The sequence below is a fragment of the Eubalaena glacialis genome, chromosome 9, assembly GCF_028564815.1.
Source record: "Eubalaena glacialis isolate mEubGla1 chromosome 9, mEubGla1.1.hap2.+ XY, whole genome shotgun sequence".
Classification (NCBI taxonomy): Eukaryota; Metazoa; Chordata; class Mammalia; order Artiodactyla; family Balaenidae; genus Eubalaena; species Eubalaena glacialis.
In genome coordinates this window covers 4,593,582-4,617,999 of record NC_083724.1, presented here as the reverse complement: position 1 = coordinate 4,617,999, position 24,418 = coordinate 4,593,582, and the positions used below count along the sequence as shown (strand labels likewise).

The 24,418-nt window shown below is 43.9% G+C and overlaps 1 protein-coding gene across 4 annotated transcripts in view; it reads right to left on the bottom strand.

The window, feature by feature from the left end:
- Window positions 1-19,573, bottom strand: part of TSC1 (TSC complex subunit 1) — a 46,511-nt gene extending 26,938 nt beyond the window's left edge. The window contains exons 1-5 of one of the 4 annotated variants that reach the window (XM_061199707.1): window positions 19,535-19,573; window positions 10,470-10,532; window positions 3,610-3,795; window positions 2,050-2,153; window positions 786-938 (exon numbers count right to left, since the gene is read on the bottom strand). In XM_061199707.1, coding sequence (XP_061055690.1) covers window positions 786-938; window positions 2,050-2,153; window positions 3,610-3,715 — 363 coding nt within the window. In that variant the 5' untranslated portion in view covers window positions 3,716-3,795; window positions 10,470-10,532; window positions 19,535-19,573. Of the gene's footprint in view, window positions 1-785; window positions 939-2,049; window positions 2,154-3,609; window positions 3,796-10,469; window positions 10,533-19,505 lie in introns of all 4 variants that reach the window. The other 3 variants (XM_061199708.1, XM_061199709.1, XM_061199710.1) reach the window with 3 other exon arrangements.
- Between the last annotated feature and the right edge of the window lie 4,845 nt (window positions 19,574-24,418).

The window sequence follows — 24,418 nt, the reverse complement described above, 5'->3', positions numbered from 1 at the left end:
TTATGATACCCTACCAATGTGACTCCTTGAGATCCACCTCTAGGGAGATTAAAACAGTTACCCTTGTTGGCAGAGACAAAAATCAATTTGCATGGTGCTGTGTCAGATGACTCCAAAGGCACTGCCATTCCGGAACAAACAATACTGGATATTTTCATGTCATATCTCTGTGAGGTACAGGTAGTTCATATTAACCACATTTCCTTATTTTTTAGATAGGAAACAAGTCCAGGAACTAAAACAGACTAAGCAAATAACGCTGAGTATTTCAGCAAGCCATGGTCAAAACCAAAAGCACAAAGTTCTACTCAGGTTTTGGCTCCCTCTGTAGAAAAACACACTAAGGTTAGTGCAAAAAAGTAGAATGCAACTCAGCTGCAACCAGAACATGCTCCTAAATAGCTGAAAGAGCCTTTCAGCCATTTTTCTATTAGCTAAAAGAGAACTTAGAAATGGGGGTTCGCCCAAGACAAACCAGTATGTTTTCAACTGAGGAAAGGCTAGACAATGATGAAATCAAAGAGGGCTGGAACAGCATAATGTCAACCAATCTGATCAAAATGTTACCACATTTGCTTGGACCAAACATATTGCAATCGTCACAGTGATGCACTGAGAGCTTACTAAGTACCAATTTTGGACTACGTTACATTCGAGAAAAACCAAATGCCCAGAAGTTTTCAAACTCTCAAAGTTAAAATCTAGCTTGCTTGCTTTAAGGTACTCAGAATTTCAGAAATTATATTCACAAAGCTATTTCGTTCAAATCCTTACAAACACTGTACCTTGAGACATTTTAGTAAAGAAGGCAAAAGAGGTGCTTGAGAGAGCTTATGCTTCCAAGACGGCTGCAGCCTCACAACGTGGCCCAGTAACGAGAGGGTGGATAACCGAGAGGCGGCTTTGCCCATGTATTCATTCATTTTGTCCAAGAGGTGCTGAAAATGCACAAGAACAAGAGAAATATATCTCAGTAAAGCTGGGAAAAATCAAGGGAACCAAGGGACACGCATATATGAATGTATGAAGTTCACACAAGGAGAGGCAGCAGTGATATAGCCCAGTCTCTCAAGTCTTCCCTTTGACGTAAAGAAAGGCTCATGCAGGTAGAGATCAAATTCAAGATTTTTTAAAACCATGCTAGCAAACAACACACTGTTGCATTTGGTCTGAGAGCGGGAAGCCAGTTTGCAACTCCTGAAAGAGGATCCCACAATACAGGTCTGTAAGCGGGGAGGAGGACTCCTTCATAGGCCCTCTTTTTGAAATACATATAGGCCACTTCTTATAATAACCAATGTTATAATAAGCCTGTGGTAGGTTGTTGAAGCTTCACAGGATCCTGCTGGAAGCAGTTACTTATTGCTCCCATAGCCCAGCCTACATGGATTTGGCCCCAGATATAAATCAGGTAGTAGTAGAAGTTAAAATTCAGCCCAGAGTAAAAAAAAAAAAAAAAAAAACCCAAGATGTACTGTAAAAGGCAAGGCAGACAATTGCAAGGCCTTCAAATCCCAGTAAAGTAAATCACTAGCACATACAAACTCAAGACGTACCAAAATCTGCAATTGCAATGCTTTGTTAGCTATTTACCGTCAACAAAAATAAAAGCAAAAACATGAAGGAGTCTTCCAAGTGCCTGGTGCTGTGAAACAGCACTAGTCAATTAGCCCCATTAGTTGCCACACTTACAGATTCTGCCATATTGATCAAAAGTCTGAAAATCCTACTCAGAGCATGGGTTTAAAGATGGGTACCTTATGGATCAAACTGTCACTATATACAATTATAGTTTAGGATTACAGGATTTCTTTAAGCAGCAAGAGCCTTAAAAGCCTCTTGAATATGTTGTATTTTGAAAACTTTTCAGGAAACATAGGTCCTGACAATTGTTTTTATATGTAGTTATAATCTGGGGGCAGTATCATCAATGGCACGTATAAGTCGAAGGAGTGAGCTCTGGACAGACTGTGCACTGGGGCTGCACAGACACTGTCACACCACTCATAGAAAATGTATCAAATCTCTACCATTAGTTCCAGCAGTTACCTTATCATGTGGCTCTTGCAAGGTAGTCAGGATGTGCAATACAGGCTGAGAATTGGTTTCCAGGTAATAATCCACCAAGGTGTTCACAAGCATCGGACCACGGTCTAAAGAAAGAAAAGGGCAGTTTATAATAGTTATTTCCTTTAACATTCTAAACTTACCTCAAATAGTTGCCTGTCACAAAATCCAGAAAACGTTTCTTTGCATGCTACCCAAAGTTATATGAAGTGTTGTATTTCTGCTTCCTTAAATGAATTTAGGTTTAACAATAGGATAATACCAAGTTTATTTGCCTAAATAGCCGTAAGAGCACATGAAATACTATCTTCTTTTTTTTTTTAATATTAATTAATTTATTTATGTATTTGGCTGCATCGGGTCTTAGTTGCGGCATGTGGGACCTTTCATTGTGGCGCACGGGCTCTCTAGTTGTGGCACGCAGGCTCAGTAGTTGCGGAGCACGGGCTTAGCTGCCCCGAGGCACGTGGGATCTTAGTTCCCCAACCAGGGATCGAACCCACGTCCCCTGCATTGGAAGGTGGATTCTTAACCACTGGACCACCAGGGAAGTCCCCTAACTTCTTTTTTTATTGCTTTTTTAATTACAAAAATAATTCATGTCTATTGTTATAACAATTCAAGTTATATGAAAGTACATAAAATACAAGTGAACATCTTCCTCACCACCTGCCTCCCAACCCACTCTCCAGAGACAAACACCCTTGGGTTTGGTTCATGTCCTTTCAAAACTTTTCACACTTGTACAATCACACACACCTAGGCCCCATGTCCATATATCCATGGTCTGTGTATGTGTGTTTTTTCCACTCAGCGAGGTGTTGTAGACACCTTTCCACGACAGCATCTATGACCTACTTCGTTCTCTTTCCTGAGCTCCTTGTTCTCCACTGCATGGCCCTATATAATTAATTTAACCATTCACCTGCTGAAGGGTACGTAGGTTTTCCCAAGTTTCCACTACATTTCATTCAAGGCTATAATGAAATACAGATTCTTGTAAGTCTGTAAGCCAAATGGCACATGGTTTCAAGTCGATGACAGATGCTCCAAAAGGGCAGAGCGCCCATGTATTGGCCTGCTAACAGTGCCCATTTCTATGACCAATATTTCATTTCTGCCAACCCGGCAAGCAGGAAAGGGTACCGTTTAAATTTATATTTCTCTGATAAAAAGAGAGGTTAAGCATGTTTCATATTAAAAATCACGTGTGATTTACAGATGAAATGATATGCCTGGGATTTGCTTTAAAATACCTGGGTGGGGGGAAGTCAGGGAGGTAAGATGAAACAGGAAAGGCTGGGTATGTGGGGTTCATTTATGTGACTCTTACTTCTATGTTTGTGTGTATATTTGAGTATTTCCATAACTAAAAGCCTGAAACACATGTAGAATGAATCCACCGATGTATGCTTTTCCTCGGTGGTTTTAAAGACTCTCTTTAGAAGATGAAAACCAAAATTTATCAGCAGGATTCTAGTCACCTCTAGGTCAATCTCGTCTGATTAGCAGATAAGCTAACCAGGGTACGATTCTGCTTACCAGAATTGAGGTTCTCTTTAAAGACAGCTGTTACATCATCACGCACACTCAGCATGGGGGAATCCAACATGGAGAGGAGCTCCCCAATATTTGCTTGTTGGGCCATTATCTTACACGAATGCGCTGTGCTGGGTCCAGGATGTGTGTTAAAGACTTTGAAGGCTCTTCATTGGTGCCACTACCAGACTGAAAAAAAGAACAGGAATGGTGTAACAAAATGGCCCCATTTTTCCCCCACAAAAAACTACCTGCCAGACAAACTGAGCATATATTCGAAGCAGTGAAAAGTTTGTCCAGAACTTTGCTGATAAAAGAAGCTAGGGCGTGTAAATAATTCTGTCCTTGCCAAATTTACGAAGAGGAGTTCTAGGGAATGCAACAGAGAGAAACCTAAAAAAAAAAAAAACAATACCAGTTGGAATCATCACAGCAACTTAATAATGGGACTAAATCTAAGTTTTATTCCTACTCTGATTCTACCTTGGGTTTTGGCTAAGACTATGTTTATGTTTCAAATCAGTGATCTAAAGAGTAGATGAACTATTTTCAGAAAAAGAACTGAAAGCGTGCTATCTTCTTCTTGACAACCCCATCAGAGTCTAGAAGTTAGTATGGCCAGTTAGGTCACAAGTGCGTAAACCTCATTTGAACCAGGGATGGTTCGTCTATTTTTAGTGTATGCTCCTCATCCCAGACATCTACCACACACTCAAATGCTGCTAGTTACAGGGAAGTAGGCATGAACGGGGGAACCCTGCACCTTCAAAAACTCAGTCCTTTATGGCAGTGGAGCAGTCACCTTATCTTTATAGAGAAAAAGCAGCTCATTCTCCAGTGTCACTATACACATTTACAATTATTCATTTCTCCCCACTATGGTCCCTAAAGCTATATTTTCAAAACCAAGTAAAGACAGCTACCATTTATTAGACAGGCACTGCACACCTTTCACAAACATCATCAAATACACTCCTTATATAACTACAGTATGATTGGTTCTTTTGTCCCCATTTTACAGGGAGAGGAACAAAGATCAACCCCATTTGCTTACGGTCAAAAAGCTAGCAGGAGGCAAAACCAGGGAGAACTGAAATTTGAGCCGAAATCTGCTTCACTCAAAGCACTAAGCCCGTAAATGTGACATTAAACTAACTTGTGGCTTTGATCCTCACAGCAACTGTGAGGTAAGCAGATATTATCCTTATTTTACAAATGAGAATATGGATACTCAAAAAGGATAAATAATTTTGCCAAGGTCACATAGTAAAGCAGAACTTAGATGCCTCAGCTCCCAGGCCAACAATTGTATACGTCACTTGCAGTCACATTAAAATATATTCTTATTTTCTATTTGCTTGTCTTTGGGTAAGCTAAAGTAGCAGTTCTCAGGTTTCAGCGTGTATCAAAACTACCTCGGATCTAACTTCCTGGGCCCATTCCAGAACTGAATTGTGGGCTTAGGAATATGCATTTTAATAAGCACCGCAGAATAATTCTTATATGGGTGATAAATAAGCCGCATTTGAGAAACACCACGCTAAGGAAAAACTCCGCTAAAGAGTTAAGCTCCTACAAGGATGCCAAATTTAAAGTAGCAATGACCCCTGAAACTGGTGAGTATTAACTTACTATCATCTATGCTCTTGTTTAATTACGACCTGGTGATACTCACTGATTGTGCTCTTGGTGAATCAAAAATTCATTAGCCAGAAAAATCAATTAAAATGTATAAATGCATTTTTGATAGCAAATCCTGATGTAGAAAGTATGATGTAGGAATATAATACAAATTTATATTTACATAAATATAAATCTTACAGGTAAATCATAAAGGAAGTCAATTTCAAAGGACTCAGAAATGTGAGACCATAAACGGTAAGATTTTATTGTAAAAGTTCAAAGCTGAAAACAATAAAATTTCACCTTATTGTGAGTTGGATTAAATTAAATTTACAAGTGAAGATAATACCAACCTGTCAGGGTTTATTGTTCACCAAGAGGATTAAATGAGATAACGTGTATCACACCGTTAGCACAGTACCTGGCACAGATGAACACTCACTGAGTAGTACTCACGTATTATCAGAAAGAATACTGGTAAAAATCTTTGGGCCACCACTTTCAAGGTGACTGGAATAGCACATTTATCTAGCTAGCCTCCACATTCATTTCTACTTCAGGTAAATCACAAATGATTCTCAGGCTTAAAAGTAATTTGTCCCTAAGTTTGGTTTTGTTCCAATAAAACTGCTACTTACCCAGTCTCAGGCTAGTGAGACTCCGCGTTTGTCTTTTGTATATTCAGAAGACGGTAATGTCAGAGCTGTTCCTCCAAATGCAGGCAGCCCAGAGCAGAGTGACATGAGCTCAAATCTAAACAAAGATGGCGCCCATCCAGTCACCTTGGCGATACTCAGGGCTGACCGTCATGGGTCACCTAGCTTGTTTTTCAGATTGTAAATGTAATTTAGGTATAAAAGTCTGATTTCTGGAGCCTACTCTTTCCAAATGCTTTATAGAAAGCAAAAATAAGGTTTTATTCTAACATACATTAGTATCTTTTTTTGGCAACAAGCTTTTGTTGCTCTTCTCTCCAGTTCTAAAATTCTACCTTTTAACCATATTTTTTAAACCTCAGAAAAAATATAAATCATGGGCTTTGTGTGGGATTCTTCATTTAAGTGCCTCAAGTTCAAGGATTTTTGACATTCTAAAAAGCCCTCACGGGAGTTCAATCATAAGCTTTTGGAATTAGGTCCATGATTGGAATATCTCCCCTTTTAAACTTATTCAAATATTTCTGGAGGGACTGAGTGCAGGATGCTAAGTAGGGAAGACAGACTTAGCAAGGGCAATGAAGAACTATATGTACACGAGCAGGAAATGGACATGATAGAGTGAGTACACAAAGGAGGGAAGGGACCAGCTCCACCTGGACGTGGTGGGAATGGGTGAGTTGCACACGTGTTAAACACACTTTACAGCCTAGAGAAGATAAGGGGAAAGTCCCTGAGAGGTTAGCACCACAGGCACATGAAGCATCCACTTCAGCCATGAAAGTCTCTCTTCCATTTTGGAAGTAACCAAGTATAGAAAATAGGAGACAGGAGAAGCCAAAAGTCAATATTTAGTTAATACATTTCTGTATCCTACACGCCAAAGCAACATTCCATTTAGTTTAATATTACCTTTGGCGGCCACAAGCCACAGTACAGTGCTATCGATGATGCTATTTACACTAGGGAGCCATGACTTTCAACGCCCACTCCCCACCCCAAAACCTGTCACTCTGATAGTCTCCTGGACCTCGGCAAAAGGCATGATCATCAGTCTCTAGCAAACGTCTAGGTGACATCCGTGCTCTTCCACCACTCGTACCCTCACATCTAATCCGCTGGCAAACCCACTGACTTATCCCTTTTGCGGTCACCCCAGCCCAAGCCCCCATCATCCCCGCTTGGAGACACGGGAGCAGCAGCCTCCCTCACCGCCCTCGCCCTACAACTTACCTGCCACCAAACAGCCACAAAAGACTCTGAAATAGGGAAATCAGAATCTTTCACTCCCCTGTTTAAAATCATCCAGTGGCTTCCCACGGAGCTAACAAGTGCCAGCTCCCAAGGGGCCTGCAAGGCTCCACCAGACTGGGCCAGTTGTGAAGTCCCCACTCCCTCTGCCTTCGTTTCACAGCACTCCACCCCCTCGTCTCTCTGCTCTGGTCTCAGGCTCCTAAACTCCGGAAAACAGCTTCTTGCTCAGGCCTCTGCACTTGCTGTTGCTCTTCTCCCAGATCCTCGTGTGGCTGTTTGTTTCAAGTCTCTGCTCAACGTGTCACACCGTCTCTGAGAGGCCTCCCCGACCACCCAATCTAAAGCAACAGGGGGGTTCTTAGTCACCACCTTTGAATAAACCAAACTGAAACTCTACACTGGTAACCAGATTTGAGATTTATGGTTGGAAAATAGAGATTTACCAAAGTTCGATTTTAGTCTCTATACTTGGCCAAAATCTGGCTGCGGCCTTGGCCTTTAGGACTGAAAGCTGAGCAATCGCCCACTTCAGCAGCATTTCTGGCACCTTTGACTGTGTATGTGTGACCAACAACTATATGTTAATGTTACCATCATACCTAATCCACATGATGTCAGTAATGCGGACAAGGCATGCATACAGAATTACTATTAATATCTGAATAAAGGTAAAAACATTCTAGATGTAACATCTAAGTTGAAATTCTGTCAGTACAATACTTATTTATACATTTACTATTACAAAAATAAAAGCTTCAGTTAACGATGTGATTTTTATGTTCAAAAACAATTAAGAACTTTCAAACAGTTAAATGTATTAACTAATATTATGAGTATTAAGGTAGATTCGCCAGATAGCTTTACAAATAACAGTAATTATTCTTTGAGCCAAATGTTTATAAAAATTTTAGTAACACATGGCTAAATAAGAGAAATTAAACTATATTTTAATTCTAACTTTTATAGAATTGCTTTATAACATTTATTACAAACGGAATAATCTTTAAGAACGTCACTTAATTTGTAGTCCTGATTTGTAGTCTTTCAAGAAAAAGTCATAGTTGGGAATACCTCACATCTTGTGAGGGTGAATTAAAAATAAAATGCCAACCTGTCACCTCAATTTTATGACATGAAAAAAACCCAAAATCACAGTCAACAATATCCATGATAAATCATCTTCAAGCCAAACATAAAGAATATATAGAGTATGAAGAAAAGAAAACAATGTTAAGAAAAAATGAAATACTCAAACACATTTTGTACTCACTAATCAAATTTCAAAACAGACTTTACAAAACTGTTTTAAGAAGACAATTTCTTGTAGCTGTGTGTATACGGAGGCTAAAAATTTAATCAAAAAGCTTTTCAAAATGATTGGTATAGATTGTCAACAATTTTTAGTAGCTGAAGATGAAGGATCCTTGAGGCTTGCCCAAGCTATGAATCCCAGGTACAGGTTCCTTCCAGAAAACAATTTACCAGAAACTTTCCCGAATTACATTCTGCTTTGTCTAAAAAGGTTAGTGATGGGGCTAAACATGGCAGCTGAAGACAAATGTCCTTCCGGTATCACACACGTGTTAACCCAGGAGCAATCTAGCAGCTGACACAGCTGACCAATTTGTTAAAATTTCAAATTTTAACAATCTGACTACTACAATTTAACAATCTGACTACTAAAACGGAATACTGTGGCTGTGAATACAAATGCAATATTGAAAAATGTTTAATAAAATCTGAGATTTGTGGGACTTCCCTGGTGGTGCAGTGGTTAAGAATCCGCCTGCCAGTGCAGGGGACATGGGTTCAATCCCTGGTCCGAGACGATCCCACATGCCGTGGAGCGACTAAGCCCGTGCGCCACAACTACTGAAGCCCGTGCGCCTAGAGCCCATGCTCTGCAACAAGAGGAGCCACCGCAGTGAGAAGCCTGCACACCGCAATGAAGTAGCCCCCGCTCGCCGCAACTAGAGAAAGCCTGTGCGCAGCAACAAAGACCTAATGCAGCCAATAAATAAATAAATAAATGAATAAAAATTAAAAAAAAAAAAATCTGAGATTTGTGATGTGTGATGTTCAGCTTGGGCCTCAATGATTTGATCATGACCATCTAACATTGGGTTCAAATTCATATGCAGTGGATTTCCGACAAAGGACAGGGTGAAGTACACATAAAATATTTGAAAGTAAAAAGTCAAACTTAGAAAGCTTCCCCTACTCGTGAGGGAACAATACTTCCACCTTCTTGTTAGACAGTCTACAATCTGTATTAAGTCCCTGTTTGTGAACAGACACCAATCTTTAAGGCAAAACTCTCCACCTTATTTCACAATTCCTAGGAGGTAAGGTGAGGCAGACAGTGACAGAATACAGCAAATAGCAACCAGTGAGGCATTAAATGAATCCCATTAGCCATCTGTGTATAAAGACAGCAGACCAAACACTTCCCTATCTCCCCTACACCCTTCCTGTAGACACGGAAAGCTGTTGCACTGCACACTCCTGCCAGTAAACTCAAAATGAGAGCTCAGGGATCAGTCAGGTCACTCAGACTACATTAATATCCACAGAAATGCCAAAGCCTCAATATTTAGGAAGGATATATTCCAGGACTCTAAGAATCCTCCAATTCCTAGAAACCACGATAGCATGCAACTCATCCTCAAAACACTAATTAAGACAATTAATAAATAAAGCCATGTTACAATGTAAATGCTAATTCGTTACATCGACTCAGGGGTCCTCAGCCCAGGACGTACATTAGAATCACCTGGAGAGTCCACACAGTCCTGAGCAGGTTAAGGGGTGGGGTCCAGACAGGACATCTGGCTTGTTTTATAGGCCTGTGTGGATTGTTAAGGCACAGCCAGGGTTGAGAACCTCTGTGCTAGTTAAATGACTTGCTCAGACACACAGGCTTCAATTTTATCTAGGCGTTAGAACCAAATTCTGCTGCTAGATTGAACTGATTTGAGTCGCAGGTACACCAGGTACTAACTATACAACCTTAGGAAAATTACGTAATTTCAGAGCCCAATTCCTCATCTGTAAAACGGAGATACACCAAAAGTGTGGCTGTGAAGAACAAAATAAATAACCACAGAATGCACTTAACACCATGCCTGGCACTGAATAAGCAGTTAATAAATTACCGGTAATTTGACTAATTACTTCACGGCACAGAAGGTCTAGTTCCTGGCAAGTAGCTAAAACCATTAACGTTAATCCCGAATGCAAAGAAACATCTTTGCCCCCCGTACAGCCACAGACAGGATAAATGATTCTCTTCCACCTTACCCCAACCACTGGACTGAGTTTGTACCTTACCTGTTCTGGGGACAATTGGTACTTCAGTTTCCAGTGCTGTCAACCTGGTGTCTTTCATGGTCACTGAAGAGAAGAAACACGCATCTGTCAATACCAATCTCACAATGAAGTGAGATCCCAGACACAACAAAGGAAGTTCAGGATTCACTGGCTTCCACCTCTTTCCTACTGCACATCCCTGACAGGTGGCCATCTGGTTTCCGCTGGAATGAACACTTATAATCAGTGGGTGCACGTGCCTCTCCCCGTCTACATTTCTGAACAGTTGGTTGCTGGAAAATTCTTTATATTGTGCTGAACTTGTAAACTCTGCCTTTTGTTAACTGTCTTTATTAGAGCTATAAACGAATGGGCAGGAAATGCACGGGCAGGATGGGCTCCAGAATTAGAGCTCCGAGTTGAAATCCAAGCTCTGCCACTGAGTAGCTGTGTAACTTTGGGTGATTTATCTTATGTCTCTAATGTCCAACCTTAAATTACGTCACCTGTACAGTGAGAAGAACGGTGGCGTCTACCTCCTAAGGCTGCGTGAGGCCTGCAGGAGATGAACGCCCATAGCCCTCGGCATGGTGTGTGGCACAGAGAAACCACCCGAGGAGCCTGAGAGGAAGAACAGCGCCAGGCATGAAGCACTTGGTGGGTCCGCATCACCTCAAACCCACCACACCCCCCCCCCTCCCCACGGCCCTGCCCCACTAGCCACACACGTCCCCACTTCAGGACCAGGTACATGTTGTCCCTGTGCCCGAGAGACTCTACCTCTGCCCCCTCCCAAGCTCAGTCTTCACCCTGAAAAACCTCAGCTTAAACATGCGCTTCATCAGAGAAGCCTTCACTTCCCTCCACTCAGGGCCAGACCAGGTCAGGCACCGTCACACTCTCGGCAGCCTGTATTTCTTGGTGTCACGGACCACACCCGACTAAGCAAGTGTAATTAGTTACTGAATATGTCCCCCTCACCAGAACAGCAGTTCCAGCCAGGGAGAGACAGGGGCTTCTCCAGTACTGTGCCTCTTGCAGCTGCCACAGTGCCTGGGACTTGTTCACTGAATGATTAGGAGTTAAAATATTTCTTAAATAAATGTACAAAGTTGAATTCTGCCTTTGAAACCACACAACCTTAATCTAATCCTTCTACATGACAAGCATAAAATATATGAGAACAGCTATCATTTCTCCCTATTTTCTTTCCCTTTTAGCCCTGCTTTCTACCTAAATTACCTCATATTAAATATCCTTGTTAAATATGAGTATATGTAAATACATTCCAGTTTGCTTTTAAAATGTGGGCCCTTCAAACTACGTTTAGGTACAGCCTGATCACTAGATTGTAAGCTCCATGGGGACGGGGACCCCCACTGGTGGGGGACCACCAGTGGATACCCAGGGCCTATTGCAGCATCTGGCACACAAGGGGCAAATATACCCTGTTCAGGTCAACAAAGATTTCATCAGCTTCTTTGGTAGCCATTCCAGGGTTGAATACAGATGTGAAAAGCTGAACCTCATACACTATATATGCCTAATTACACTGAACACGGAAGAGCTTGGAAACAAGCCCTTCCACGTACAATCCTGGTCAAAGTTGACTAGTGTGTTGAGCAGCTCTCTAACAATTACAACCTCTTGCTCCAGATGACGGGGTAATTATATTTCCTTGTAGAACACATTCTAGGCATTAACGCCATTAACTGTGGTCCTCAGTGGCATACTGCAAGTGTGTGTGCAGAGCTGGAAGGCAGGCTGGCCTTCCAAAAAGGCCACTGAAACCATTCACACAGGGGGTGCTTGCCCAGCCACAGTCACTCAACCAAAAGAGCTAGAATTAAAACACTGGAGCCTCTAATCTTCAGAATCTTAACTTCAGCTGTTACTCCACTGAGTCATGTAGACTTCCTCTTGCAATTAATCCCAGTTGGATCTTTTACCTGAAAAGGAATATCTAAGGCAAGGGTAAAATTAGGATGTATACAAGATGAGATCTTATAGCCTGCCTAGCCAGGATCTCTGTCCTAGATAAAGGAACTGGCATAGGAAATCAGAATGTTTTTTGTCCAATGCTCGACATTAAGACTTCTTACCTTCTTTATTGCTATGCTAAAAAATGGTAATGGTGATAAATGTTGGCCAGTCAGGGGCTACCTGGCATTATTTATATTTTTAAGTGTTAACTTATTCATTTATATTTAAATCCTGCCCTATGGATGTACTACTAGGTAAAATCATGCGACCTGTGAACTTCCTGATCAGAAGTGAGGAATGGCGAAGACCCTCCTCAAAAACGTGTACCCCTGAGGGGTATGGATGGAAACACCTGTCAGAGCATAACAGGGCCAATCCATGTTCTTATCTTCGAAAGCCAAATTAAAAAAGAAACATGCCCTCAGATCTGGACTCTTCCTCTTGGACCCAAAAGTTGTATTCTCACCAGAAAGCAACACTGTAATTGCACTTCTACAAGTCTTTTTGAATAGAAATAAAGGGTAGGTTTGAGGAAGATGACGGCTCTGTGCTTTAGTGTTTTGAGATTAAGCAGAGGGAACACAGGTCAACTTGTTTTCACATTTCACCTTCACTTCATTCTGTAGGTGTTTACAGAGAGATGGTGTGTATATGTGGGGTACACACAAACTCCAGCTGAACAGCCATGTACAGAGTCATCAGCAGGACTTGTACACATTTTTTCACACATCTCTGCCCTAGGCAAGATGCATTACGAGCCATGAGAGACCTGAGAGCTGTAATATACCTTTATGAAATACTAGTGGCAGGTACCTAAATGCCTTCACGAAGTATTTTATCTGAAAATATCAGCTGAATATTCAGACTTTTGGAAAATCAGTGTTGTGTGTGGCCTTCTATCCCCTAGGACTCCTCAGAACCCCAAATCACATAAAATATGTAACTGCATATCACATCGCCTAGATAATTTTGTGCAACTTTTCTATGATGTAAAAACACAACTACAGGTATAAACGAAAGCAGATGTCTCTTCACTGTAACTTGTTTTCTGTACTGAGGTTTTTATCTAAAAAAGTTCAAAGACAATTCAGATACAGGTTCAGGCATAGATGGACTATTTCATTATCAAGTACAGTATAGGTAGAACAGAAACATTACACAGATAATACAGATAATAATAATATGTCAATAACACACTACTGGGCTTCCCTGGTGGCACAGTGGTTAAGAATCCGCCTTCCAATGCAGGGGACACGGGTCCGAGCCCTGGTCCTGGAAGATCCCACATGCCATGGAACAACTAAGCCCGTGCGCCACAACTGCTGAGCCGACGTGCCACAACTACTGAAGCCCACACGCCTAGAGCCTGTGCTCTGCAACAAGAGAAGCCACCGCAATGAGAAGCCCACGCACCACAACGAAGAGTAGCCCCCGCTCGCAGCAACTAGACAAAGCCTGCGCACAGCAACGAAGACCCAACGCAGCCAAAAATAAATAAATAAATAAATTTATTAAAATTAATAATACACTACTACACAATTATGTTTGACTCTGGCTCAGTAACGCTCAGGTGATTTCTTAGAGTAATATTCTATCAAGTGAATAAAGTTGCCTTCAGCACAAATGCATCCAAAAAAGGTAAGATACAAGCTCCAATTCACTCTTCCTACCAACGCACAGAAGGAAAGAAAGGGGTAGGAAATACCACTCAGTGTGTGAAAGTAAAACAGCTGGTAGCAAAACCTGCCAAAATGTGTAGTCACGTGTGATTTACATGGTCTCAGCAGTTGTGGCCCCTCTCAAGGTTGTATAAACAGGGGCAGGAGAGCTCCAGATTCTCCATTCAGAACTTTTGCCATGAGGGACCTGGAAGGACAATTTGCTGAAGCGTATACCCTCTTTCAGAGGTAAATCCTCTAGTGACTTGCCTGCAGGGACAGAGCTTGATTTTGGTAAGGTGTAGCTCTTCTATAAATAATGTTTCTTATGTTTTAACTTTCTATTAGCATGAACAAAATTATTTACCAAGAAAATAAACCAAATATCATGTATGTTTCAAAAAAACAGAGCTTCCCTTAAAAGAAATCTGAGGAAAATTGTGACGATTTCTTTAGGTTTCAAGTTCACAGGACTAAAACAGAAATATCTGAGGGAATAAAGGCACAGGGTTTGATAGCCTAGGACTAACACATGTGGTTCTCAAATGTGGTCCTCACACCAGCAACGTCAGCATCACCTGGGGATTTGTTAGAAATGCAAATTTTTGGGCCTTGAGCCTTGGTGGTCAGAGACCTCTGAATCTGGGAGTGGGGTCTTCCTGGCGATTCTGATGCCCACAAAAGGCTGAGAGCCACTAGCCTAGGAAGAAGGATGAAGGGAAAAAATATTAAAAATATATATTTAATATATATTTTATATATACTTTTGAGGTTCAAAGGGAGAAAAAATAGTGCATAAACCTTGGGAAAAAAAGCCCAATGGAATTCTGCCAGGTGCTAAAGGTATACACAGACTGAATGCCAAGCTTGACAAGCATTTAGCAAGTTACACACCTGAGTTCTCCACTTATAATTTTTTTTTTTTTAATGTGGCACCTAAGGTTGATCTTCCAGTGAAGTGTAAAGAACCTTTCAATATAAAGGTTTAAAAAAATGATTTATAATACAAACAGTACATAGTCCATCTTTAAAAGACGTGGGCCTTTCCTATCTACTGTTTTGTTTGCTGTTTGTTTGTTTGTTTCTTTTTTAAAGCCCAAGTCCATTTTTGAGAGCAGTAATCTATCTAGAATGATCAGCTGGGCTTCAGGCGGGGTCTGTAAAGTTCCTGAAGCCATATCCAAAATTTCATATCTGTATGAATTTTGTTCTTGGTGCTGATGGGACAGAAAAGGATATTTGGTCCACAGCTTCCCACAAATTCTCAGAGGGTAACGGCGGCCCCCCCAAAACTTAAGAACCATTGACCTCTGAGTTAGTTTCTGAGATCAGCAGTTCAGACAATTTATCCCAGTGAAAGATTAAATGTGTGTGTTCTGGAGTCAAGCAACAGGGCTCCAATCCCAGCTCAGCCACTGAATAAGTGGCCTTAAGCCTCAGCGTGCTCATCTCTCTCTCCTGTCCCTTAAGGCTGTGGGAAGAGCTAACAGGATCCCGCATGTAAAAAACACAGCACACTGTTTGGCACTGTGCCAATAAATATAAACTTTATTATAACAATATTACTACTAAACAAAATGGGTACACAAGCCTTAGAAGTCTACATTTAATAACTTATACTTGAAACATTGATACAGTCATTCTGTAGCTTAAAATGGATACACTTCATGTTTGTTGCTGTACTCTTGGGCTCTGTGGAACTACTCAGAGCAGCACAGGTCTTAACAACTGCAGACATTATGGTCACCACATCTGTTTTTTCTTACCACGGCCCATTGTGTCCTCCATCACTGACCGAAGGGTAAAGTTGTCCCTTGTTACTCAAATACTTCTTGGCTTCTACTGCCATTATCTTTACTTTAGAAAGTGACCTGTGAATTCTAGGCCAGTAACTACCATGTCTTGCTCTGTATCAAAGCTAGGTTTTTAGGGCACTTTACTCATTAGATGACAATCTGAATTCATTCAACCTTAAAAAGTGTTCTATAACCTTTTGCTACTTCCCTGTATAGAACAAAAGTTAGTACTGCACAAGAGAATGGACAAGAAGAAATTAGCAAGGTCCTGGGATTACATATGTTTTATATATACATATTTTTTTAAATTCTCCCCCTCCCAAAAATAGACACTAGACATTAAATTACTAATGTCTAGGAACTACATGCTTAACAAGTAAATCAGAAAAAGAATAATCTAAAATTGCTGATGGTGATTTTAGACCAATTTAATTGGTCTAAAACCTTTTTCAGACCAATGGAAAAAAATCAGTATTTCATGCAAACTAAACACTGAAGGGGGAAAACTCAGTTTTTGAGTATATGCTAATTATAAATATATATGTATTTTTAAAGCAAAAAGTTCAAGATTTAAATGCTATCGAGTATACTTTTCTTTCATGCTTGCAGCTACTTAAATAACAAACAAAACTAATACAAATAAAACTAATCTCTCGAAGAGAGATTTATAATAGGAGGAACTTTTAAGGAATACCTTCTTAAAAATGTAATATAAAGGAAAGGATAAAAACAGGTCACGCTAAAAGTCATCCATTTGCTCAGTTATTATAAAGCCATTAACACTTTGATTCAATCAATGTAGAATCTTTAACTGAAGCCCCAGAAGGACTTGAAATCTCAGAAATTTAGACTTTGAAATACTCATTTACAATCCAACTCTCTTATTTCACAAATGAATAAACTGAAGCTCAGAGAACTTAGTGGCTTGTTAGAAGTCGAAAGCTATTTGACTTTTAGAAAAGCTTGAAATGGTTGATGTATTGCTGTATTTGGCTCATCTGCAGCCAAGAATATCCAGTTAATTCCAGAAAAAGTTAACTTTAGTCTACCACGGCCCTAGAACCCGGAAAAGAACCATACCTGTACCTTAACAAACTCTGAAAGAAGACAGATCTGTAAGATCAAGTCAGCTGTAATTCAGAGCCCCAAACTTACCCACCACTATATACACCAGAGGTTAGAAGCTATTTTAAGAAATGCCTCTGCAATAAATTATAAATTAAAAGAAAAATAGCCAAAGTGGCTACTTTAGCCACTGGTCCGCAACCCCTGGTGCACATCAGAATCACCTATGACTTATTCCAAAATACACATCCAGGGTGTCCTTAAAGACCGAATATGCAAATCTACCTACTATGGGGCCAGATACCTGTGCATGAAGGTTCTGAGGGACGCTACTGTTAGAGATCTCTCGTTTCCGGTAATTTCATTACTCTATAAACATCCCATAGACAGGCATGTATTTGATTTGTCCTAATAAGACTGTTCAGTTTCACCTCACAAATGAAAACAGGTATGCACAGAAGGCATCTTATTACACCCGGACAGCAGCAGCATGGGACGTCTTTGCTCTTAAGAAACCAGTGAGGAAGAGTACAACTGAGTCACAGGATTTGAGACACTCCAATTTAATGAAAACAAGTAAGAATGCGTGTAGCTACCTAGGAATCTGTCTAGCTAGGCATTTAGGAGCATCCCAAAGTCTTTATGACACCAGGAAATGCGTGAAGCAAAGAAAGCTTACGTCGTTCGCCCTTCCATGCACGTGAGGTGAGAGCGTCTGGGTTAAGACAGGAAGTTTGGTAAGAGGATAGTTTCCATTGACATCCTCTATAAATACCCCTTAAGTTTACACCAGGTGGTTAGAAGGAGAACCTGTGACTCCCCAGAGCAACAGCAAAGAATCTGTCAGTGTTTCTGAGGCACCTCATTGGCCTGATGCGTGACTGTTAAAGCTGCATTTCCCCACACGACCCTACATCAGTTTTCACACGTGCATGTTCCAGGTTTACTCAGGAATGGTCAACTTAAGAATCACAGGTGGTTGCTCTGTAAATCAAGGGCTCCCACAAGGTTTGGTTTTATGACGCTTCTCGAAATTTACAGCTCCACTTTGCCAGCATGTGTGAATTCAGATGACTCCAAGTTGATCCCCAAATTATAAACCTATGAATCTCAGAAGAGTATTATTCTATTTTAGTACTTTTACAGCTTACGCTATGCAAAGTGAAGGGCTATTTCCATGCTTTCTATAAAAAAATCCAGCAAGGATTTTAGCACGACTTCTTTCTGCAGTAAACGTGTGAGTTTTATGAAAACATCAAATACTTTCCGGCGTAACTTAGACGAACATGTTTACAGGCACAACACTGCCACCCCCAACAAAAGCTAAGGTATATAAGCAAGGGTGCCCCTCCTCAAAATTAAACACACACACACACACACACACACACACACACACAGGCACTTATGCACAGACCTCGGCCAACTGACTAATTCTAATCACCTACTTAGAAAGAATGACGGGCCAGCTTTGATCAAATAAGAGATAAATGAGAGAGTCATGGGTGTACAAATAGAGACAGGAGCACAGTCTGGGAGGCAGTCAGACCCCAGTTCCAGTGCTGGCTCACATAATCCTAGAGGGGTGACCTTGGGCAAAGGACCCTCATCTCTCGGGGCCTCGGTTTCTTCATCTGAGAAATGGAGGCGTTAAGAGTTGCTGCCTCTCCCCTTTGTCTCGAGGGCTACAGGAGAGGATGACTGCAAAGCACTTGCACAGCGAGTGCCCCATAAACAAGCTGCTGTTGTCAGGAGGACCGCGCCCCCTCCAAAACCTCCCCCCACACCCCCAAATCCAAAGCACACGAAGCAAAACTCTTGAACCGGAGACACAAAGAAACAGCTTTCATTCTCCAAGGGCTCTCTGACTGCGGGCTCTTCGCCCTCTAGTTCCTCAAATGAATGAATGAGCGTCTAGGAGTGGCTCTGCAAATAGCTGTCTCTTAAGAATCACCTCTGCTGACTCGAAAGCAACTGTCTTTCACCGTCGATTAAATACCCACGAGCACACCCGGAGCGACGCGCTCGGTCATGCAAATTTCAGCGGAGACACCGAGTCCAGGCGGGTCCTTGATGCCCACAGGCAGCCTCCATTCATCCCCCGCCCCCCCCAACCCCTGACCCCTCTCAGCAAGCCCGGGGACCAGCCCCACCGCCCAGCCCCGCCCTCCAGCCGAGGGTCTCTCCCCCGCTCTCCGCACCCCGCGGGAACCTGTCACCCCCACCCAGCCAGGGGCTGGCGACCGGGCCCACCTCACCCCTACCCTCGGCTCCGCGGCCCGGGGGTGCAGCCGTCCCCTCCGTCGCCGAAGAGGGGCGACGTGCCGGCCGGGGCCGCCTCTCCTCCCCAGAGAGCCGCCAGCCCGGCCGGGCCCCGCCGGAGATAGCGCGTAATAAGAGGGAGGGGAAAGCTCTCCGAACCCCCCTTCCCGGAGTCCCTTCTCCGGCAAGAGAGCCCCTTGCCCCAGCCCCCCAAGGCCTCCCAGACTGAGGCCATGGTGCCAGGACTGCCCTGAGAAGCCCCCATGAAAGGGAGGGGGCGACACCCTCATACTCACACACCGTCTCCTCCCCCTCAGCTGTTTACCTCACAGCTCCTCCAGCCTACAGGGCGCCGCCATCTTGGACGTACAGCACCTCCCCCCCGTCGTGAAATGTCCGCGGCCGCTGCAGCCTCCGCCACGAAAAAGAGTCCCAGCGGGGTCTCGCCCCCCAACCCCGTCGAACCCGACGACAGATGACCGCGGTCGGCAGCACCTTTGGAAAGAAGGAGAAGTTCTGCTCATTACTGATGATGCTAACCCGTCGAGAAAGAACCAAGGAGAGTTTGTAATATAGGGGGGCGGGGACGGGCGGAAGGATTCCTAAAGGGAGCCGCTGAGAGATCTTGTGACTGCGAAGGAGGCAAAAAGAAGGGCCGGCGCGGCGGGAGGAGCCACGCGAGAGAGCGAGGGGCGGGGCGGCGGGCCGGGCCGGGCCGGGCCGGGCAAGAGGCGTAAACAAGTTGGCCCGGCTGGGTGTGGTTGGAGCGCCTCACGCATTCTGGAGGCTCCTTCTCCGCTCGCGGACCCGGGTGCCCCTTCCAGGGTCTCCGTGTGCCCGGCCGCAGAGCTGCGTTCATGTTTCCCGAAGAGCCCGTAGGGCCCCTGTGGGCGAAGGGTCTGCTGTGGAGCCTTGGAGGAGTGGCGGCTCGTCTGGGGAAAGAGAAAAGCTGCACCAGGGCAGCCTTCTTTCCTTCGCCGAGTATTTACAGAAGCCCACCTCTGGGCCTGCGGAGACCCACAGTGGCTTCTACCCTCAGATTGCTGGCGTTTCAGACCTGGTCGCGACGTCTGTGGAAAACCACCCTGATCAGAGCAGGCAGCTTTAAAAGCAGAACCCCTCAGTTCAGTTCCCGCTCCGCCGCTTCCTAGCAGTGTAAACCTGGGCAAGTCTTGAAGTCCCTTGAGCCTCAGTTTCTTCCTCTGTGAAATGGGCATAATAACGGGAGTGAAGTGAGGATGCAGGGAGAAAAAGTGTGGCGAGTGTTTAGCACAGCGACCCGCGCCGAGTGAATGCTCGAAGGATGATGGTCCTCATCAGAGGCAGGGTATAGTAGACGCTGTGACTGATACAAAGTAGCCTGAGAGAGGCCGCAGTTCAGCTGTGGTGTCTGAAAGGCTTTCTGAAAGAGTGAGCATCCCGCTGGGTTTTAAAGGAAAGGTAGGTTTCATGAAATAGGAATGGGAGAGGCGGTTGGGAAGAAAAGAACTGAAAGAAGCAAGCGCCTGCAGGCAGTCAGCGCTGGGGGAGTTATGGAAATAACAAGTTTTGTCATGGGAACTAGTTGGGTCACAAGGCAAGGCAGCATATGGCTTAAGGGGCCTGCTGTGTGAGTGGCTAGCACGGTGGGTGCTGTCAGAATTCCAAGAGGCCCAGCGGGGTCGGCTGCTGTTAGCCCGTGGGTTGCCTTTGTGAGAATTTAAAAAAAGGCACTCCTTCTGGGCCCATAGCCCACGTGAGCAGAGCCCGGGCTGTATTTTGGCCTCTACCCACCTCCCCGCACCCCGACTCCTCCTGGGGACCCTTGAGCCGTGCACATCCTTTATAATCATACTGGCTTATGGGGGAGGTGAGCATTGACCTGGAAATTCCACCAGCCTAACACATCATGGAGGCAGCTGGGGGAAGCCGAGAGGTCGTGTTTCAAACAGACGAGAGTGTGAAGGCAGGTTTCTGCCATCGTGCTGACTGGGTGAACCTTAGTTTCCTCATCTGCAACATAGGGGTAATAATAATGCCTACCTAATGGGGATTTGGGGTGGATTCAATGAGACCTTAAGATGTAACCAGCATAGAACCTATTACAATAAATGTTAGTTTTGTTAATTTGTTAACTGCACTCACGGTCAGCATCTAGTCACTGCCTGGAGTCCGTCAACCCAGTGCTGACTTGCTGTGTAGTCACCCAACATAGTCGGCTTGGGGCCCAGAGATGGAAAGTTTGGGGGAGAAGGGGCGGGGCGGTCTGGGTTCAGGAACAGATTCCTGCCTTTGCATTAGCAGCGTGGCAGGAACTCAGGCACATTCTGAGACCACCAGTGATTGCCGAGAGTTAGGTTAAGGGATGGAGTCGGGGGATGGGCACTGCTCCAGAGCTCCAGCCCAGGAACCCTCCTTCCCTACCCACAATCTTCCTGGGCTCCGTGATCTCATCCTGCTGGAATGCTCTCCTCCATGGAAGGGAGCAATGATACAGGAGGCTCATCAGCTCCTGGACCTCAAGGGGGCCATAACCACGCTGTTACTGTTTATACAGTGTCTGGAAGAAGAATGGTAATTGTTCTCTCAATATGGACCACCAGGGGCTGTGAGAAGAAGCTGGGAAGAAAGGCAGAGGCAGCCCTGCCACTGTCTCCGTCCACTCCCCAGGGGCTGCCTTGCTATTTTCTGCTTTTCTGGGGTTGATTTTTGTCATTGGCTAAATAGACGTTAATCAGACCACTACCTTCCACGTACCACCCTGGAGCCTCCCCATGGCAGGGGCTTCCTGACCGGGCTTTCTCCAACCGTCATGTCCAGCCTGAGTGTGACAGAAAACAGAAGGGGTGAGCCCTTGGAGGCAGGTGGCACCCACTTGATGTGTGTGAGGCACATCTGTGGCATTCATCTGTGCAGCATCTCCCCCTCCCCTTCCTGGGGACAGCCACAGCATCACCCTCAGGCCACAGGCACCTGGACCAGGTCTAGCCAATCCAAGATCCTGGGCATCCAGCCAAAGGGGTTGGTACAGTTGGACATGTGACCCAAGTTGGGCCAATCAGGGTGCTTCCTTGAGTCTTTATACGTGGATGCTGAAAGAGATGTTGTCTTTCCTCTGGGGTCACTAAACTGGGATGAGAAAGCTGTGACCCTCCCCCTCTCCCTCCCCTACACCAAGCGCTGTGAGGAGTCCAGCCAAAAGATGGAAAAGACACAGAGAAACAGAGACAAAGAGAGACAGAGATAGAAAGGGAAATGTAGGTTGCTACCCCCTCAAACTCCGGAGTCCCTGATGCCAGCTTCACCCTGGTCCTCCGAGTTCCATGAGGCAAAAACTACTTCCGCTGATGCTAGTTTCAGTTGGGTTTCTGTCCCTCACCAATAAAAGACCTTCCAGATGCAATGAGATTTGAAGGCCTTTGGAAGGACACCACTAGTCAAAAATATGTCCTTTTCAGTGTCATAAGTTCATCCATTTGAGTGGTTCTCTTGCTTCAGCTTTCTGTGTGGCAGCCCCCAGCTTTCAGGGTCACACGTTTACTGGAGGATGGACTCCAAGCTCCTGACAGTAGCCCCTGAGACTCTCAGCAGCCCTGGCCTCTCTAGTCCTGTCATTGTCCCCTTGCTGTCTAGCACTGTGTCCGAATGGACACATATGTATATAAATATATGCATATATCTTTAACTTAGTTGAATGGATTATGTCATAGGTGACAATCTGCTTCTTACTTTTTTCCCCACTCAACTTTATGTTTTGAAGCTTCATGTACCTTGCCCTGTATACGTGCAGCCAGTAGCTTCTAACTGCTGACGATTATTCAATGATGTGGATCTACCCTGATCTACTCTCCACTCTCCCAGGGAACGACACCCATAGTGCCACCAGAAACAACACTGTGATAAACTTCACTACTTGTTCCCGTATGCGTCCAGCTGAGAATTTCTTTGGGATACGTTAACTAGGAGTAAAACTGGTGGATCATAGAGTATGCATGGACTTTGTTGTTTTTAGAGAAAAAAAAATTAGCTTTACAAGGGTATAATTGATACACAAAAGATTAATGTTATATCTTGATGACTTTGGACATGGCATGCACCTGTGGTACCATCACCACAGCCAAGGTACTAAACATATCCATCACCTCCAAAATTTTTACACAGACTTGCTTTTAAGAAACACCACCCAACTGTTCTCCAGGACAGCTGCCCCAGGCTACAGTCTCACTAGAAGTCTACAAAAATGCCCACATCCCTGCCAACACTCTTTAATTGTAAAGTATAATAGGGCTATAGTGACCCATTCTTGTTTTAACTTACCTCTCTCTGTTAATGAGATGGAGAATTTTTTAATATTCTTGTTAGTCTTGTGGGTTTCATCCTCCATAAATGGTCAATTCTTATCTTTTGACCATTTTTCTCCCAGGAGAGTTATTATCTTTTCCTTGTTGCTTTGCAGGATTGCAACACACAGAAATGTGTCCTTCGTTGACTATAGATATTTCAAGTGTCTTCCCCCATCCGTTATCTTCCTATTAACTATATTGTACTTTGCTGGAAAAGAGACATTAATTTTGATGTAATCAACTCCTTCTCCTTCTTTTTTGACTTATAATTTGGGTTTCTGAGGTTTTGTTCAAGAATGCCTTTTCCAGCCCTTATTCATAAAGGACAGTTGGCATGGTGGCCACAGGTGTGCAGTGCACGAACCAGGCCACCTGGGGAGGACAGAGGGAGCAAGGCTGAGTTGGGATCCTGGCTCTACAACTTGGCAGTGTGCCCTGGGTGAGTAACCAAGCTTCAGTTTCTATACCTGGACATGGGGATGCCACCAGTACCTTAAATACCCAACTCAGAGGGTCACTAGGACAGTCCAGACTCATGTAAATGCTTATCAGAGCGCATGCCAAAGTGTGGGCACCTATGAATATCGGCATTACTGTTCCCTGATGCATCAGTGTCCTCAGGCTGCTGTGACAAAGTACCACAAACAGTGTGGCTTTAAACAACAGAAGTGTATTCTCTCTCAGTTCTGGAGGCCAAAAATCTGAAATCAAAGGGTCAGCCGGGCTGGTCCCTTCTGGAGTCTGTGATGGGGCATGTTCCATGCCCTCTCCTACCTTCTGGGGGTTGCCAGCCATCTTTGATGTTCTTGGCTTGCAGCTGCATCCCTCCACTCTCTGATTCCGTCTTCATGTGGCCGTCTCTCTCCCTGTGTGTTTTCACATGGCCT